Source organism: Borostomias antarcticus, assembly GCF_949987555.1.
Source record: "Borostomias antarcticus genome assembly, chromosome: 21".
Lineage (NCBI taxonomy): Eukaryota > Metazoa > Chordata > Actinopteri > Stomiiformes > Stomiidae > Borostomias > Borostomias antarcticus.
Window position 1 is genome coordinate 20970358 of NC_140254.1, and position 18985 is coordinate 20989342.

At 47.3% G+C, this 18985-nt stretch overlaps 1 protein-coding gene across 1 annotated transcript in view; it reads left to right on the forward strand.

Moving 5' to 3' along the window:
• The window catches only part of spire1a (spire-type actin nucleation factor 1a), a gene marked incomplete at both ends in the record, with an annotated part of 44307 nt that extends 36362 nt beyond the window's left edge, over nucleotides 1-7945 (forward strand). Inside the window, 9 exons of the mRNA XM_084455762.1 lie at nucleotides 223-270; nucleotides 783-943; nucleotides 1291-1375; nucleotides 2290-2429; nucleotides 6235-6372; nucleotides 6772-6842; nucleotides 6969-6996; nucleotides 7203-7366; nucleotides 7687-7945. Coding sequence (XP_084311888.1) covers nucleotides 223-270; nucleotides 783-943; nucleotides 1291-1375; nucleotides 2290-2429; nucleotides 6235-6372; nucleotides 6772-6842; nucleotides 6969-6996; nucleotides 7203-7366; nucleotides 7687-7945 — 1094 coding nt within the window. The remainder of the gene's footprint in view (nucleotides 1-222; nucleotides 271-782; nucleotides 944-1290; nucleotides 1376-2289; nucleotides 2430-6234; nucleotides 6373-6771; nucleotides 6843-6968; nucleotides 6997-7202; nucleotides 7367-7686) is intronic.
• Nucleotides 7946-18985: the final 11040 nt, after the last annotated feature.

Consider the following 18985-nt stretch of genomic DNA (forward strand, 5'->3'; position numbering starts at 1 on the left):
GCCTGCACCTTGTCTCCTGCTCGCGCTGAGCCTGTGACTCACCGAGGGTGCTGATTGGTGACTGAGGGTCCTCAGAAATGAACGCGCCGCAAATTACATGCTTGTCTATGAGTACGCTCATATGAGTATGCTCGTTGTTAAACAGCAAGTTTCGGGGGGCTTTAGGGTTAGAGGATGATGATGATGATGATGATGATGAAGGATCATGTGTTCCTCCTCCAGGTGCAGGCAAAAGCATCAGTACGCCTCAGGACTTGTTCCGAAGCTCAGGTAAAGTATAATGACCGTTTGATGCCCCCAACCCCCACCCACACACCCCCAACCCCCACCCACACACCCCCAACCCCACCCCCACCCACACACCCCCAACCCCCACCCACACACCCCCCACCCCCAACCCCCACCCACACACCCCCATCCCCCACCCACACACACTTCTATCACCTAAATGACCGTGTTTATACAGAACAGGGACAAAACACTATAAAACCTTGTATTGTAATATAGCTATATTCCTATATGGGATGAGGCTAACTGATGCATTGGATGTGGATGTGGTTTATGGATAATAGTGTTCAACAGGTGTCTTGTGCAGATAACGTTATGTACTGTTACTGTGTGTGAGTACAGAGAGAGGATTCAGGCGTGCTGCGTAGTGTGTTCAGATAAGGGACAGGACGTGAGGATCTAGGGACAGTGATGACCACAGGCTGGCATTGTTCACCCAGGGCTCACACGCCTACAATCCGCCCGTGATTGACTGCTCTGTCCTCCACTCACAGACATGAACACGCCCGACGCCCCCAGGAAGATGGCCGTCAGCACACTGGCCCTGGCCAATGGCCACGGGGTGGGTGGAGCGGACGGCGGCCTGTGCCTGAGTCAGAGGAAGAGGCTACTGAAGGCTCCCACGCTAGCCGAGCTGGACAGCTCCGACTCTGACGTAAGGCTCAAAAGTCTGCTCGTTCCCCCTTGTCCTTAAACCTCCAGCCTGGCGAGCACATCCCATTCCTGTCTTAGTCTGGCTAGCAAGGCTATCAATCAATCAATCAAAGCTTTATTTGTATAGCGCATTTCATACCCAGAGGCAACACAATGCGCTTTACAGAGAACAAGGGAGGTGGGCATACGACCCACCTCTACATATTCCAGAGGGAAGCAAAAAAAACAGTAATAGCCCAATATATAAAACACTTATAGCCATTATACACCATGGGCTGTATCTGTTATGGTTGTGTCTGAGTTTTCACTGTCTAGTTGTCATTTCCTTTATGCTCTACGGTTCTACAGGATGAGTCCACACGTCACTCCGCCAGCAGCTCTAGTATGTCTGCTTCTATGTTGGACACCTCTCCCGAGTCCGTGGGAAAGAAGAGTAAGCTCTATTCTTTTTCTTTTTGCGTTCTCCTCAGTTTCCAGACCGCACTGAGCTTCCTCGGTGCTCATCTCTAAGGGTGTGTGTCCACCGGGGAGCTGTATTTTAGAGCTGGTGCTGTTTTCTCGTTGTTTACATGGGTGATGAGCTCTAGGGCGCTATAGAGAGGAGAGCTGTGTTCCAAGTGCTTTTTAGCGCTACAGCGCCGTGAGCTCTAGGCTTTTTTGGCAGTTGAAAAATGTGTAACTTTTTAGGCTAGAGCGCAGGCTGGAAACGGCTGTTCTGATGACGACAGCGGTCAGTTTTTGGCAAAACCGCAGAGACAGCGAACGTTAGCGCTAGCTATCTTAACTTGGCTAGTTAATCTGCAGTCTGCAAAAACACGACACTCGTTGCTAACATAGCTGTAAAACATGGGTAGCCTAGCCAGCTCTAAACCCCATCTCTAGTGCTTCTCTACGCAGCTGTAAGCTTGGCGCTGTTCAGCTACATACAGCTCGTTGGTGGACACACAGCCTAACGTTCTGCCTCTTCTCTCTTGCATACTCTGTGAATGAATTTCAAGTCTCAACAAAGTGTTCCGTTTTCCTACTTGACTGTTGTTCTACCTTTGTAGTTCGTTCTCATAGATCAGTCTGTTAAAACTACAAATTCTTCCCTGTGTGACATCACTTCCCTGTCCTCTTCATCCTGAAACTATGTCACTTCCTTTTTCACTATATAACCTATCGAGTTCGTGCACAACTGACTCACTCTGCCCGGATTCACTTCCTGTGCTAGAGTCCGACTCTGCAGAATCGTAACAGAATAAAACTATTGCCTTTGTTTAAAACCAGCTTGACCGACCACTCAGCGTGTTCTTTGAAATCTAAACTAAACCAAGTAAGATTTTTCCTTAACAACTCTCCCTACAGCTCCGCCCAAGTTCCTGTCCATCTCCGCCACCCCCCAGCCGGACAGGCGCTCCTCCCAGAGGCGACACACTATCGAGAAGGAGATCCCCACCTGCGTCCGTCCGTTCGTCGTCCCTTCCAAACAGAGCTCCAAATCTCTGGTATTCAACCTCTCTCCCCTCCACACCTTACTTTAGTCATGTTCTGTTTCGCGAAGCAGCTAGATGTTTCGTTAATGGTAATCGTCTTCCGATCAATAATCGGATAGCCGCTATAATAAAGGCTTTTTAAATATTTCCTTCCTCGTTGGTATATTTTTATATTTGATGTGCCTGGATTGTTATATCGTTTGTAGCACTCTTGTTATTTCTCAGTTTCCCCAAGACTAGAAGATCTTTGTTTCACAATATAGAGCAACCAGTCCTTTCCTTCTCTCTTAGCTGGTAACCCATTGATCCTTCTATCTTAGCTGGTAACCCATTGATCCTTTTCTCTTAGCTGGTAACCCATTGATCCTTCTATCTTAGCTGGTAACCCATTGATCCTTCTCTCTTAGCTGGTAACCCATTGATCCTTTTCTCTTAGCTGGTAACCCATTGATCCTTCTCTCTTAGCTGGTAACCCATTGATCCTTCTCTCTGAGCTGGTAACCCATTGATCCTTTTCTCTTAGCTGGTAACCCATTATCCTTTTCTCTTAGCTGGTAACCCATTGATCCTTCTCTCTTAGCTGGTAACCCATTGATCCTTCTCTCTTAGCTGGTAACCCATTGATCCTTTTCTCTTAGCTGGTAACCCATTGATCCTTCTCTCTTAGCTGGTAACCCATTGATCCTTTTCTCTTAGCTGGTAACCCATTGATCCGGCTTAGCAGCTTGTCCCTGCAAATGAGTTCTTAAGAGAGAGACATGTCTGTAGGGGAGTTCCGCCCAGAGGCAGTAGTGACAAACAACTTAACCTGAGCAGAGCATGTTTTCAGTGAGTAGCTGGATGACATTCCTGTTTTACCCCTCGTGTTGGAGACTCACTAGTCTTCCATTAACTACATGTGCTGCCCGTGCTGGTGATGCACAGCTGAACAGTGAGGCCTTTGTCCTGAAGGCAGACGTGTCCTCATCACCGCTGGGCCCCGCCAGCCCCCCGCCCAGCCCTCCACCAGCCCCCCGCCAGCCCCCCACCCAGCCCAGCCCCCCGTCAACCCTCCATCCAGCCCAGCCCTCCATCCAGCCCAGCCCCCCGTCAACCCTCCACCCAACCTCCAGCCCAGCCCCCTGCCCAGCCCTCCACCCAGCCCCCTGTCCAGCCCAGCCCCCCGCCCAGTCCTCCACCAGCCCTCCAAAGCCCCCCACCAGCCCTCCAAAGCCCCCCACCAGCCCTCCACCCAGCCCCCCTCCCAGCCCTCCTCCCAGCCCTCCACCAGCCCCCCACCAGCCCTCCAAAGCCCCCCACCAGCCCTCCACCCAGCCCCCCTCCCAGCCCTCCTCCCAGCCCTCCTCCCAGCCCTCCTCCCAGCCCTCCACCAGCCCCCCACCCAGCCCCCCTCCCAGCCCCCCTCCCAGCCCCCCTCCCAGCCCTCCTCCCAGCCCCCCACCAGCACCCCTCCAGCCCCCCACCCAGCCCCCCACCCAGCCCTCCACCAGCCCCCCTCCCAGCCCCCCACCCAGCCCCCCACCCAGCCCCCCACCCAGCCCTCCACCCAGCCCCCCACCCAGCCCTCCACCCAGCCCCCCTCCCAGCCCCCCACCCAGCCCCCCTCCCAGCCCCCCTCCCAGCCCCCCACCCAGCCTCCTCCCAGCCCCCCTCCCAGCCCCCCACCCAGCCCCCCACCCAGCCCCCCACCCAGCCCCCCTCCCAGCCCTCCTCCCAGCCCCCCACCAGCACCCCTCCAGCACCCCTCCAGCCCCCCACCCAGCCCCCCACCCAGCCCTCCTCCCAGCCTCCTCCCAGCCCCCCACCCAGCCCCCCACCCAGCCCTCCACCAGCCCCCCACCAGCCCCCCACCCAGCCCCCCACCCAGCCCCCCTCCCAGCCCTCCTCCAGCCCCCCTCCAGCCCCCCACCAGCCCTCCTCCCAGCCCCCCTCCCAGCCCCCCTCCCAGCCCTCCTCCCAGCCCTCCTCCCAGCCCTCCACCAGCCCCCCTCCAGCCCCCCTCCAGCCCCCCACCCAGCCCCCTCCCAGCCCTCCTCCCAGCCCCCCTCCCAGCCCCCCACCAGCCTGTCCCTGTAGTGTGTCCTGGATAGAAACCCCTGATCATGTGGATGTCATGTAGAATTAAACAAGACGTTTCCTCTTCTTTTACGGAACGCTGCAGGTGAGCGAGGCGACCGCCAAGGTAACGGAGTCACCCCACTGTCACCCCACTGTCACCCCACTGTCACTGTCACCGTCATCAGTCTTCATATGGGAATGTTTGTCTGCATCACGGTCTGGTGTTAGTGATGACACGTGGCAGGAATAGGAACTCAGAAATGTACAAGTATCTCATTGATCCTCATCAGCTTAGTCTAACCACGCGGTTGACTGCTTGGGCGGGACTCCATCCAACCTGCCAGGTTGTTAAAATGAAGGCAGATGGTCTTCAAGATGTGTGTGTGTGTGTGTGTTCTAACCAGTTACAGTCCGTTGTCATAGTCAAGGCGGTTTATGGAGCATTTACCGCATCCATGAGCATCATATTAAGGTCACGGAAGTGGTGGTAGGAAGATGTTTGAATGAACATGGCGTTGTGTTTCCTCTGTCAGGTGGAAGTTGCTGGCAGCTCTCAGGGGGTAGGTCCTAGTGATTACATCATCAACCTGCGACTAACACTTCATCAATCATCACGTACTGCAACTCTGAATCTACACAGTAAAGTTGGGGCCATGCAGACGATCTGAGAGCATCTGGATGGGATGAGTATATCTGTGTGGAAGGGCAGTCCAGTTTTTCTCAGATCTTGAGTTTTAATCATCAGTCAGTCTCAGATCTTGTCCAATTTTCTATGTGGACGCTTTTGGATCTTGAGTCCAACTGATGGAATGCTAGATACTAAGTTGAGGGTAACGCCTCTACCTGTACTAGTAGTATAGTTAGCTAACCATTTCTTTTGAGAACTGGCCAAAAAAGACAATCTATAAGACTATCTAGCACTGCAAGTGCCGTTCGGCCTCATCTCAGATTTTGGAAGTCGGATCCAGAATCTTGGAAATCAAGACTTCAAACGATGCCTTCTGAGATGATGAGTCCAGATGCTCTCAGATGGGCTGTGGGACCCCAGCTTCACATGCTCTGGGGAACAGCTTTCAGCACTAATATCCTCCAGCCAACTAGGTTATTCAGGTGTTATTTAAATAAAATAAGTGTATTGGTTTTATGTAACCGAACCACTGGTGAAAACGTTACACACACACCTCTGGAACGTCTGTGTTGGCACTGGCACACTTTCTAATAGATTCTCACTTTGTCAGAGAACAATTGAGGTCATGTCCTTAAATGACCCCTAGCCTATACATCTGAGACACTAGATTTAAAAGCATGGGGATAATCCACAATCCATAATGTTGGCTGATGAGAAGAATAAGCTTTTAGGTCATGTATCAGCTCCATTTTAAAGATGTTTTCACCAAAGTGCTCGATGTTTTCCTGTGAATGAAATGACTGAAAAGACGATGTGTGGTTCAGAGCTGAGTCAGACACTCACATTGTTGAACACTCATCATCATTGTCATCATCTTGTGCGTCATCGGTTGGGTCCTAATGTGTGTGAATGCGTGGTGTATTGGGAAGGCGGGGCTTGTGGTGAATGGGGTCTCGTTCTGTGGTGATATGTTCCAAACACAACATTTGTGTTTCTGTTTGGGGATTCATCGTGCACGTTAATGGTGTGTCGTCTCTTGCTGGAGTACTGCATACTTGAGTGGGATTTGGCTTACTCAAACATGTCATGGCGGGTTTGGTGTATGTGTGTGTGTGTGTGCGCGTGTCACAGGAGGAGTTCTGTTACCCAGTGGAGTGCCTGGCCCTGACGGTGGAGGAGGTGATGCACATCAGACAGGTGCTGGTGAAGGCAGAGCTGGAGAAGTTCCAGCAGTACAAAGACATCTACACCGCCCTGAAGAAAGGGAAGGTGAGACAGCGACTCGACCACCTGCTGTTTGAGTGGCCAACTACAACCAACAACGAGCATACGTCACTTACTGCGCTGTCACATTTAGAACTACAACCCAAGATGTGCTTTAAAAGATGGTCAGGGATTAAGAAAGGCTAGTGATTAAAAGGGGCAATATACAAACGTAAATGCTGGTGTTGCAAATTCTGCCAAAAAACTAGAAATATCTATGCTATTTACTTAAACACAGGGTGTAAATGTAATGTTTATGCCTCCAGACACCTGGGTGTGGTTTGACTGACTTGTCTCCTGACTGCCCCCAAGGCCTCCGTGTTCTCAAACATTCTTTGCATACTACAGATTAGAAGTGATTTACGTACTTACATGGCTTCCTCTCTCCCTTCCTCTCCACCGTAGCTGTGCTTCTCCTGTCGCACCAAGAGGTTCTCCTTCTTCAGGTGGTCCTACACTTGCCAGTTCTGCAAAAGGTACGAGCGGACTGGCGTGTGGGTTCTGTTAGATTGATGCAATCCCTCACTGGATGTTTCAGGATGAACTAGCCTAAGGTTGAATGAATGGTCAAATAGATCTTTTTTATTTCTCTCTCTCTCCAGGCCTGTATGTTCTCAGTGCTGTAAAAAGGTGAGTACCTCCACCTTGTCTTTAAACTTCTTGAACTTTTCACAACCCAGTTATGACCGCTCCAAGGCTACTACAGTGTGACCATTCCTTGACCCGTCTGAACACCGATCGCCCGTCCCCTTGAATATGGGACACAGTGAGTGGCTGAAGGGTCAGAGTTCATGATGATGCCTGGGGCCCATTCTTCCTCTCCCCTCCTGACCCAGATGCGGCTGCCGTCTAAGCCCTACACCAGCCTGCCCATCTACTCTCTGGGCCCCAGCAGCGACCCCCAGGAGGAGGCCGGCGCCGCCGCAGCCCCTGCCCATCCGGAGCAGCCCTCCTCGGGGTCTGGACACAGCCGACACAGCCTGCACCGGACTGCCTCAAAGTATGTCATCCAAAAAACAAAAAAAAATCTCTAAAGGAGTGCAGAGTGAGATTCCAACCCTGAGTTTATTGTTTTTATCTGAGTGAGGAAAGTTGAGGAAGTCACATAAGTTGAAGTCACATAAGTCTGTAGTAAGAGGCCCACCTATAAGGATTCAAACCGATAAGCGTGTCCAGGATCATCCTTCTATAACCCCTCGCCAACCCACCCCACCACCACCCTGTCTCCACCCCCCGCCACCCCACCCCACCACCACCCTGTCTCCACCCCCCCCACCCCACCACCACCCTGTCTCCGCCCCCCCCACCCCACCCCTCCAGGTTGCACAGACACGGCAGCAGCGAAGGCGGGTCCCGGGAGGAGGCGGAGCTCCCCAGGGAGCTGACGGAGGACTGGAGCACCATGGAGGTGTGCGTGGACTGCAGGAAGTTCATCTCGGAGATCATCTCGTCCAGCAAGCGCAGCCTCACGCTGGCCACCAAGCGCGCGCGCCTGAAGCGCAAGACCCAGTCCTTCTACCTGTCCTCCCCCAAGTCCACTGATTACCGGCCCTCAGAGAGGACCATCAGTGAGGTGTAGGATACCCCCCCCCCCCCCCTCCAGTCCCTCCTCCTAAAAAAAGAATTCAAGCAATGTTAAGTGCTGTATGTAAAGTGATGGCCATTGTAAATTGATCATGGTGAAGTATCTGGAGGTCTTTAGACATCATAGATCAGACTATGGTCATGGTACATGCTATCTGGAGGTCTTTAGACATCATAGATCAGACTATGGTCATGGTTCATGCTATCTGGAGGTCTTTAGACATCATAGATCAGACTATGGTCATGGTACATGCTATCTGGAGGTCTTTAGACATCATAGATCAGACTATGGTCATGGTACATGCTATCTGGAGGTCTTTAGACAACATAGATCAGACTATGGTCATGGTACATGCTATCTGGAGGTCTTTAGACATCATAGATCAGACTATGGTCATGGTACATGCTATCTGGAGGTCTTTAGACATCATAGATCAGACTATGGTCATGGTTCATGCTTTTTTCCTGTGACAATACCGTTAATGTCTTTAAAGTAGTCCAGGAATCCAGTGCAAAGAGAGGGTCCACTAGTAAACAAGATCTCTAGATCTCCGCTCCTCCAGTGTTGTCTCTGGCATACTAAACCTTTTAAAGAAGTGCCCAAGGTGACATGAGGCCCTCCCAGACGTCCCCGTCCCCAGTTCAGTATGGCCTCCTGTCTTTCCCCGTCTCAGGAAATGTCGGCATTGTTGTGACCAGAATAACCATGAAAGCTCTGCACCATTCAAAACCCCTTCTCTAGTCGATCACTTGCCACACTAAGGTTTCTCTATTAGAATAATGTACAGATGCATAGGTACACACACACACACACACACACACACACACACACACACACACTCACACACACACACACTGTATGTTTCTATCTCTATGGATGTCTCATTTATAATCTCATATTTGGGTGAGTAGGAAGGTTAATAAATATAGCCTAGCTGCTGTGATCACCAAGGAGAGTCCAACCAGAATGTCCTGTATATTTGAAAATAGTCATGTGAGAAGAGGTGTGTAAATAGTGTGATGTCAGCGCCTGCCAGATCCCAGATGTAAATAAGTCTCCACTTCCTGTTTACGCCCGAGAACTCAGGAAGAACTAGCCGATTGTCTATCGACAGACATGCACTGTAGATCCATTTGACAGGTCTGAAGGGTAGATTTTCTGTCACCCTCCACCCCCACACACATTAACATAAAGCCAAACTACACTGTTGTAGCAGTATTGTTAGTCTATTAGATTAGAGAGTTATCAAATAACACATTGAATAGTCTCTTGGTTGAAGATGGAACTTGGAGTGAGAGAGGGGGGCTGATCAAAGGCATTTCAGGTGGGTTTTAGCCACTGTATGAACTTTAAATTATGGTGCCAAAATAACTTAATAAATGAAATGTAATTATATGGACTTGTATGGATTGTAAAGCGCAGAGTGATGGGTGATTGTGTACATGCTGTATCCAAATCCTTAAAGGATTGTTATTTCTAATTTACTAAATCTGTATTATAAGTATTATATTCTAATGGGTATAGTTTTCATTGTTAATATAATCAAATACTTTTATCTCTTTTGTATGTAATTATGGACTCTTGTGTTCAGTTGTAGATCTGGAATAGCACTTTCTCTGGATGTGTTGTTGGTTGAGTCTCTTCTGTTCAGTTGTAGATCTGGAATAGCACTTTCTCTGGATGTGTTGTTGGTTGAGTCTCTTCTGTTCAGTTGTAGATCTGGAATAGCACTTTCTCTGGATGTGTTGTTGGTTGAGTTTGTCTTCATGTAATTTCTTCAACTTGGAGACGGGTTTAGGCCAAAACACACTGAATTGAATGTAGGTAACGGGGTTCATGTGTTTTTAGTTTATTGCTTCTGATTTTACATCCCACACTTATTTTGACAGAACATATGAACATGATTCTTGCGTTCTCACTCAATACTCTAAATTATATAGTTACACAGTACCATAAGACATCATTTTACTGATCCGATTTATTTTTTTTATATATATGTGGGACTATGAGCAGCGAACCACAGACCAAACCCCTCGTTAGTCGAGTCATACTCATTTGAAGACGCTCCATCTGGTATTGTTGTAATAACGGTATGGAATGAATGTGTGCATGCTATACATTCGATTTTTTTATGAATTACAATAAAATTATCAAATTCCTTTAACTACTTTTCATTATTGCATTCAGTGGCGGCATCAGTCAAAATAATTTTACTACCTTAGAGTTAAACTAAGGCATTTAGTATCACTATCTTTCAAAGTGCATCAGCAAACATCAGCAAGACCAAGGAACTGGTGGTGGACTTCAGAAGGAACGAGGCCTCCAACCCCATCACCATCCAGGGGGAGGATAGTGAGATGGTGGACTACAAGTTCCTGGGAGAGCACCTGAACAACAAACTGGACTGGACTGACATCACTGAGGCCCTCTACAGGAAAGGTCAGAGCAGACTGTTCTTCCTCAGGAGGCTCAGGTTCTTAGGTGTGTGTATCAGGCTGCTGAGGATGTTCTACCAGTCTGTGGGAGCATCTCACTGTTCTTTGCTGTCGCCTGCTGGGGAGGCAGAACCAGGTCTGGGGAGTCAAACAAGCTGAACAAGCTGGTGAGGAGGGCAGCTCTGTTGAGGGGCAACAACTGGACAGCCTGGAGTCTGTGGCCGAGAGGAGGATCCCTACTAGCACAGTACGTAAAGCCGACGGGACACATTGGTCGTAGTTTGGTAAATTTGCGACGGTACCAACCGGACCTAGCTGACACCTAGCTGACACGTGTCTATACAGTCGCAGAATAACCAAAATAACCGACCTCAGGGAGACTGTAAGGGGACGTAGCGTCACTGCTGCTGAAACCCGTAACTACGATGTAATTAAATAACGTGACAATGTGGTTACATTACAGTCCCACCCGGACTTTATTGGAAATGTACATTTGTCACAGTGGGTCAGAACATTTGTAAATTACTTAGGTTTTAAAATAAATTTTGAAGCCATAGTTACAGAATTGTAATGAGGAGCCATCCTGCATGTCTGTTTTGTGTGTAATTTCTAATTTACAGTTAATATTAACACTAAAGATTTGCAGTGTACGCCTAATAAAAATGACAAAAATATGCCTACGAATAAAGTCCTAATTTTGCAACCTAAATGTATATTGTAACATTTTGACAGAATTAGATTATTGAATAGAGAATAGAGAATATGATTTAAAAAAGAAACGGGGAGTTCTGGGGAGCCTACCTGCATTACATCTTAAATGGTGTTGAGAGACTCGCGTTGAGGTATCTGATTAGCGGGAGAACATTTACGCTGAATTATTAACTATGGCAAATGTTAAAATTTAAAACATGTAAATAAAACATGTAAATAATGTAATGTGATGTAATGCATCATCCCCAACATGGGCGGCAGCAGTGAGTAGACTAAACAAAGTAGAGAGCGCCGAATCGCCGGTAGAAGAAGACAGTCGATGCGCTGTGGATATAAAACATTTAAGTGTACAAATGTGCCTTTTATTTGAAAGGTGGGGGACTACAAACTGTAGCAACCTCGGAGAAAAGGCTTTCATCTTTCCAACGATGTGTTTACTTTGGTGATTAACGAAACGGTTTTGTCTGTAGACTCGGAGCGGGCCGAGGAAGCGCTTTCATGGTAAATTGCATTGAGAGTAACGCGTTATCTGTAGGATATCTGGACCAGGTCTATGGGGAGTTATCTGTAGGATATCACCTGGACCAGGTCTATGGGGAGTTATCTGTAGGATATCTGGACCAGGTCTATGGGGAGTTATCTGTAGGATATCTGGACCAGGTCTATGGGGAGTTATCTGTAGGATATCACCTGGACCAGGTCTATGGGGAGTTATCTGTAGGATATCACCTGGACCAGGTCTATGGGGAGTTATCTGTAGGATATCTGGACCAGGTCTATGGGGAGTTATCTGTAGGATATCTGGACCAGGTCTATGGGGAGTTATCTGTAGGATATCACCTGGACCAGGTCTATGGGGAGCCTACCTACGCCCTAGCAGCACATCTCAATAAATGCTTTATTTTAAACGAGAGAATAGTATTATAATATTAACGCCAAATCCAGGATACTCATGAAGGCGCCTGCGTTGTTATGAACGGAACGCTGCTGGGCTGCTAGAATCGGCTGCTAGAATAAGCCAGCTAATTTATGGCAACAAAGTCTTTATTGAGATATGCTGCTATAGCGTGGGTGGGCTCCCCAGCTCAGTCTTTTGGTTTAATTTGCACCTTCATCACACCTGTCTGAATGTGCCAATCAAGTGATTTACAGTGATTTTAGAACTATGAGGCACACAAAGTGGTTTTGTCAAAAGAGCCTTACAAACCGTGACGTCACAGAGCGGCCTTGTGACGTGGGCCAGGAGGAGTATAAAAGCCCGAGAGCGACAGAGGAAGAGCAGCCAGAGAGAGAGAGAGGGGGGCGTCTCCCTCTCCCTCTCTCTCCCTGGCTCTCTCTCGTGGGCCAGAGAGAGAGAGAGAGGAGAAGGAGATATCATCTTGACATCTCCTCCTCCTCCTCCCCCCTTTCAGGTTCACAGAGAGAGACTCGGTTCTCTCTCAGTGAGCCAGAGAGGGGGGGGTGGAGATGTCTAGATGGTATCTCCTTCTCCTCTCTCTCTCTCTCTCTGGACCACTGAGAGAGAGTCAGGGAGAGAGAGAGAGATGTCCTCTTCTCTCTCTCTCCTCTTCCATGGCTCGGAGGAGGAGGCGGTGGTGGTGGCAAATTATAAAAACTAAATAAAGATTTTTTTTTAATAATAAAAACTGATTCTGATTCTAATTGTAAGCTATAGTGATAAGATATCCATGTTGGCATATAGGAGTACTGTTACTATAGTTACTGTTAGCACTTCAGACTTCCACTGTGTCATCAGCTGCTGGCCCCTCTTCCCAGAGCAACCGACGTATTTTCAACCGGAGGTTTCGCGTCGCCCTGATTCAACCAGGTGCGGAATTCTGTGACCATCAGTGACCAGATCCAGATCAGATCCGGTGGACACTGATTTCCGCATGTTAATACACGTTTGCAGAGGCATCGTTCGTATCTTCCTTGTTACAGCTTATGAGGATTGCTTATATCTATGGCTTTATATATATACATTTTCCCAACGCAGCTGCTTCAGCACGATTATTTGTAGGCTCATAGTGTATTCTTTGTATTTTTGTTTTTATTTGCATTAAAACAAAGCATGCCTGATTTTGTTTGTCCTGATTTTATGCTAATTTCATCTTCACTGTTATGAAGCACTTTGGGCTGCAATTCTTGTGTTGAAAGTTGCTATACAGTTTATTAAAACAAGCCCATAAAAACTGCACAAGCTGGCTGTATGAACCTGTGTTTGTCCTCTTGTCATTTTCTGCAAATAATGTCTGACATTCAAAATGTTGGGGAAAAGTAGTATATAGAAAGTGCTCTTACTCAATTCTCGATTAAAAGCGTGTAATAATAATGCCCCAAAATGCGTTGTAATTTTGCCAGACCCCCCCCCCCCCCACCCACACACACACGTGCCCGCGGCACACCCACATACACACACACACACATACACACACACACACACACACCCGTGCCCCTCCCCTCCCTCTCTTCCTCTGTCAACGATAAACGCGGAAAGCGACACAAACGCAGGCGCACTGCACACAGCACACACCATCTCCTCCACGGCCCTTTCCCCATCCAGAGAGCCCGAGTGATGACAGCTAACCAGCCAGGTAACACAGAAACCAAACGACTGTTTTGTTTGCCCCCTAAGCCTCAGTTGCCAAACTATAACTTGCATTTATTTGTCTCTGTTGTGAAGTAAGTCTCATACAGCGGCAAACAACTGAGCCTAAATTAGCAGACTGCCCACCTGCTTAACAAGCTAGCTAGTCATAATCATTTAACGTAATGATGACCACCACACGACCAATGTCGGTAGAATTTGTTGTTCACTTGTTGGTACAGCATGTGAAGCTTAACAACTCGCGCGACAATCAAAATACAAATTATCTAGTGTCTTTTTGTTACTCTTTATCTAGTGCTTCTTTTCTTTCCAACCTCTTTTTCAACTGCTGAAACTCCACATTTTGAATAAAGTGTCTATCTAAACTCTTGGACTGAAATCTAGAATATTTCCACTTTCAGCCACTAGAGGGCGCCACAGGATCCAAAACACAACAAAAACACATCCCGGGACCGCAAGGTGTTTTTATTGGCCACACAGTGACGGTGAATTATTACACACGTGGGCGGCGTGAACACAGCACACACAACACACACAACACACACAACACACACAGCACACACAGCACACACAACACACACAACACACACAACACACACAACACACAACACACACAGCACACACAGCACACACAGCACACACAACACACACAACACACACAGCACACACAGCACACACATCACACACAGCACACACAACACACACAACACACACAACACACACAGCACACACAGCACACACAACACACACAGCACACACAACACACACAACACACACAACACACACAGCACACACAGCACACACAACACACACAACACACACAGCACACACAGCACACACAACACACACAGCACACACAGGCTTTTCTTCAGGGGTCGCCGGTGGGAACTGTTCCCTGCATTTATCCAATCCCCGCTGTCCTCCAGGGGCAGCCAGGAGCAGTGGGCAGCCATCGTTCATGGCGCCCAGGGACCAAGTCCTGGTCAGGGACCGGACTGAAGAGCATCTGTTCTTCTGCATGTTTTTCGTATTGGGTTCTTTGGGAGGAACCCCTTGAGAACACGGGGAGAACATGCAAACGCCACACAGAAAGGCCCGGAGACCTTCTTGCTGTCAGGTGACAGTAGGCCTACTGGGTTCTGCGCCATCATTCCGCACATGAGCAATTTTTGGGGTTCAGTGCCTTGCTCAAGGACACAATGTGATGGGAATGCGATCGAACCGTGGACTTTGCGATCCACAGCTGGCCGCTCTACCTCCCGAGTTACCGTGCCGACCCGGTTATTTAACATGCAATGTTTACCTCGGGACCCCGCCTCCAGCGTTGGTTCTGCCCTCCCCAAATTATTGATTTCTTTACTGAGACTTTCAACCAATCACATTCACGATAAACTGCACTTCGGTATGTATGACCCATCGTGGGGGGCGGCACCCAGGAGGGTGGGTCCTCGTCAGGCATCCCCAGAGGTGCAGAACCACCTTAGTCTACTCACTTCTGCCCAGGTGCAGTGAACTCTTGGAGCCCTTCTGGCTAAGGGAGAACCTGCCCCCAGTAGGGAGAAACCCCTTGCGGACCACTCACTCCACATCTCCTTTACCTGGGTGCAATGATATCAATCAATCAATCAAAGCTTTATTTGTATAGCTCATTTCATACCCAGAGGCAACACAATGCGCTTTACAGAGAACAAGGGAGGTGGGCATACGACCCACTCTCTACATATTCCAGAGGGAAGCAAAAAACCAGTATCACCCGGGGGCCAGATAAGTGAGCTGTAAACATTCTTCCCTGACCCCTCTCAACAAGGCGATGGAGCAAGCTCCAGGAGTATGTTTGTCTACCGGCTAAGAACATTTATAAAGCAATACATTACATTAAATCACATTTCAGAGTAAGAGAGGCTAACACCAACTCTGGCGAGGGGTGAGGTGAAGCGACCCTGTTTCTACCAGGGATAGTCCTCTTCCTCCATCTCATGTCCTGTCACAGTTGCACTCCCAGAATTCCCTTTTGTACATAAACCCCTCCCCCACTCAGGGCTCCTCAGGTGCTCTTGATTAACCGTGCTTTATTTGATAGTATCTCTATTTGATACCGTCTTGTTGCTCTCTTCTGACTGGGCTGCCCCCCCCCCCCACCTGCTCCCCGTTGTGTCCTGGTTCAGGTGGGCCAACGCTCTCTTCCGACTGGGCTGCCCCCCCCCCCCCCCTGCGCCCCGTTGTGTTCTGGTTCAGGTGGACCAACGCTCTCCTCCGACTAGCCCCTGCTCTAAGTCCATAGTTCCCCTAGCCCCTGCTCTAAGTCCATAGTTCCCCTAGCCCCTGCTCTAAGTCCATAGTTCCCCTAGCCCTGCTCTAAGACCATAGAGCCCCTAGCCCCTGCTCTAAGTCCATAGTTCCCCTAGCCCCTGCTCTAAGTCCATAGTTCCCCTAGCCCCTGCTCTAAGTCCATAGTTCCCCTAGCCCTGCTCTAAGTCCATAGTTCCCCTAGCCCCTGCTCTAAGACCATAGTTCCCCTAGCCCCTGCTCTAAGTCCATAGTTCCCCTAGCCCCTGCTCTAAGTCCATAGTTCCCCTAGCCCCTGCTCTAAGTCCATAGAGCTCCTAGCCCCTGCTCTAAGTCCATAGTTCCCCTAGCCCCTGCTCTAAGTCCATAGTTCCCCTAGCCCCTGCTCTAAGTCCATAGAGCTCCTAGCCCCTGCTCTAAGTCCATAGTTCCCCTAGCCCTGCTCTAAGTCCATAGTCCCCCTAGCCCTGCTCTAAGTCCATAGTTCCTCTAGCCCCAGTTGAGAGTTAGTCAGAGACCTGGATGTCAGTAGTTTGAGGTGAGCAGCTGTGATGCTGACTGCCTGCAAGTCTCTCCCAGGTTAGCTAGTGTTGGCTGCATATCTGCTCTATAGCTAATTTCTCTATTTCTTAATGCAGAAATAAATGTAGAAATGTATTAATAAGTAGATACTTGCAGAAATATATAAATAAATGTAGAAATTCATCAATAAATAAATGTAGAAATCCATAAATAAATACATTAAAAATACAGAAATAGCATTTTACATTACCAAAATTATTTAATTTTCATCTATTTTTGTCTATTTCTGCATTTATTTATCTAGTTATGCGTCATACGTAGAAAACTACTGTTAAAGCCTAAATGAAAACCAAAGCCAACAAATGACACATTCTAATGCAATATTTTCTCAAGTTTTAATTGGTGCTCCTGCATTTTGACTACAGCCAATGGACAGGCACATATGTTTTCATGAAGGACTACAACAGCACTTGAAGCAACATAATTTTTATTTTTTATTGTGGATCATTTTTCATGTAAAAGTATTTCAGTCACAGACCTCGGGCTGAAAAACCTATGACATCACATTTGCTTTGATAACAATAAAAAAAGGCAAAAGTAAATGCACAGAAGTGTAAACTAAAGCTAAATGTTTGAGTCCATGTTGAAAGCAGTCCTGTAGATATGGATCATGAAAAGGCAGAACGTGACAGAGTTGTTGGGAGAACTGTTGATGAATGAATGAAAGGATATTCTGATTGGAGACACTCAAGATCAGCTAGAACAGTATCTCACTTGACCAGAATGAGAAGCACATATACTGTAACCATACAAAAAGCCTTCAGGGTTTGTAGTCAAGCTAGCGGAGGGAATGATAGCCCTCTTGGTGGAGAAATGAAAGTGATTGCCAGTGATGTCATGGTTGGCTCCTCTCTTGTAGGAAACCAGCAATAGTGCATTGATAATGATAATGAGAAATGAAAAATCAGTTGCCTTTGAAATTGTGAAGGATCACCTCATTTATAGCAATGGCAATTGTGTTTGACATTTACATATTTTATAACAACATGTTAAATAATAAACATCAAACTCTTCATTTTTTGAAATGCACAACTTAAAATCCCTTTTGTAGGAGCTTTAAAGCTTTTTCACTTAATTGTAAAGTAAATCCTCTCTGTGGTCAACGATCAACGGTAGGCTTCTCTGTGGATAGGCTGTTGTTCCCTTATCAGTGTCCATGTTGTCTTTAAAACCACGGCACAGTTCTTGTATAGTGTTATTTCCAGCTCTTGGTCAAGCATAGTTAATACAGGTTAAACAGCTCTGGCATTTACAGCTATCTATTTTATATCTATTTTCTGGGAGTAACAGATGCAGCAAAGTATCCTGTGTACAAACTGCCTATAATAAGAATATTTAATTCATCCCATAACAGATTTGCATTTATAGGAAAAATATGAGTATTTTGTATTCATTATATGACCTAGCATTTTCACAAACTTTGCATTTCCTCAGTTTTTACAAAAAGACAAAGCAACAATTTGTAGGAATTCACAAACAAACAATGCCGCTGTGTTAAATGTTCTTTTTAATATCATCTATACATTATATTACAGTATTAACAATGTTCTCTTGTGGTTTCTACCCATTGGGTAGGATATGTGCATAATATATTAAAGTTATATACCGCACCGTACAAATAAACAGAGTCAGACCACTGAAAAAGCACCATTGGAAGTGAGGCACAACGAAGGTGGGGGCTTTGAGTGCAAGTGGGTTCCTATGGCTGCTCACACATCACCATCAGGCACCGAATTTGCTCACATAATTGTAACATGCAAACCCTCTGACTTGAAAAACATAAAAAATAAAGGTTATCTGTTCTAACTACAAGAGCAAAAAAGCTATGGAGCAATGAAGAACATAAAAAAGAGCACAAACATCTTATTTCTAGTTTCTAAATACGTTTTTTTGAACGAATACCAATGGAAAAGCAGACATACCAACATTGACAGCAGCAGCAGAAGAAAAAAACAGCCCATAGTAGCAGCAATACTGAATAACAGAGCAACTCAAACCTTCAGAATGAGTGACAGGGATCAGAACCAATGAGAAATAGTCTTAAGCCTCGGCTTCCGTCCAATGGAGTAATTTGAGCGACAGCCATTAATCTTCGGAGGCTGCGGGGGAACTTACGCATCCATAAATGGAATGTGACCTTGGGAAATATTTCAATGACTACGTTTGCAGCTAGCGCTTAATAAGTGGCTTTGCCATTTATGAAAACTAACAAAATCCCCTCAAATTGTATAACATCAAATAAATAAGAATAAATACTCTCCATTCTGCTTTTATGTGGGTTTCTAAAGTTTGGCTCCAAAACAATCACCAGGTCTCAAAAGCACTCAAAACACAAACAAAAAACACCTTCACTTTGCATTAAACCAAATATTAATTGCCACAGTTATGTGGGTTTTAGGGCAATTATAAGGC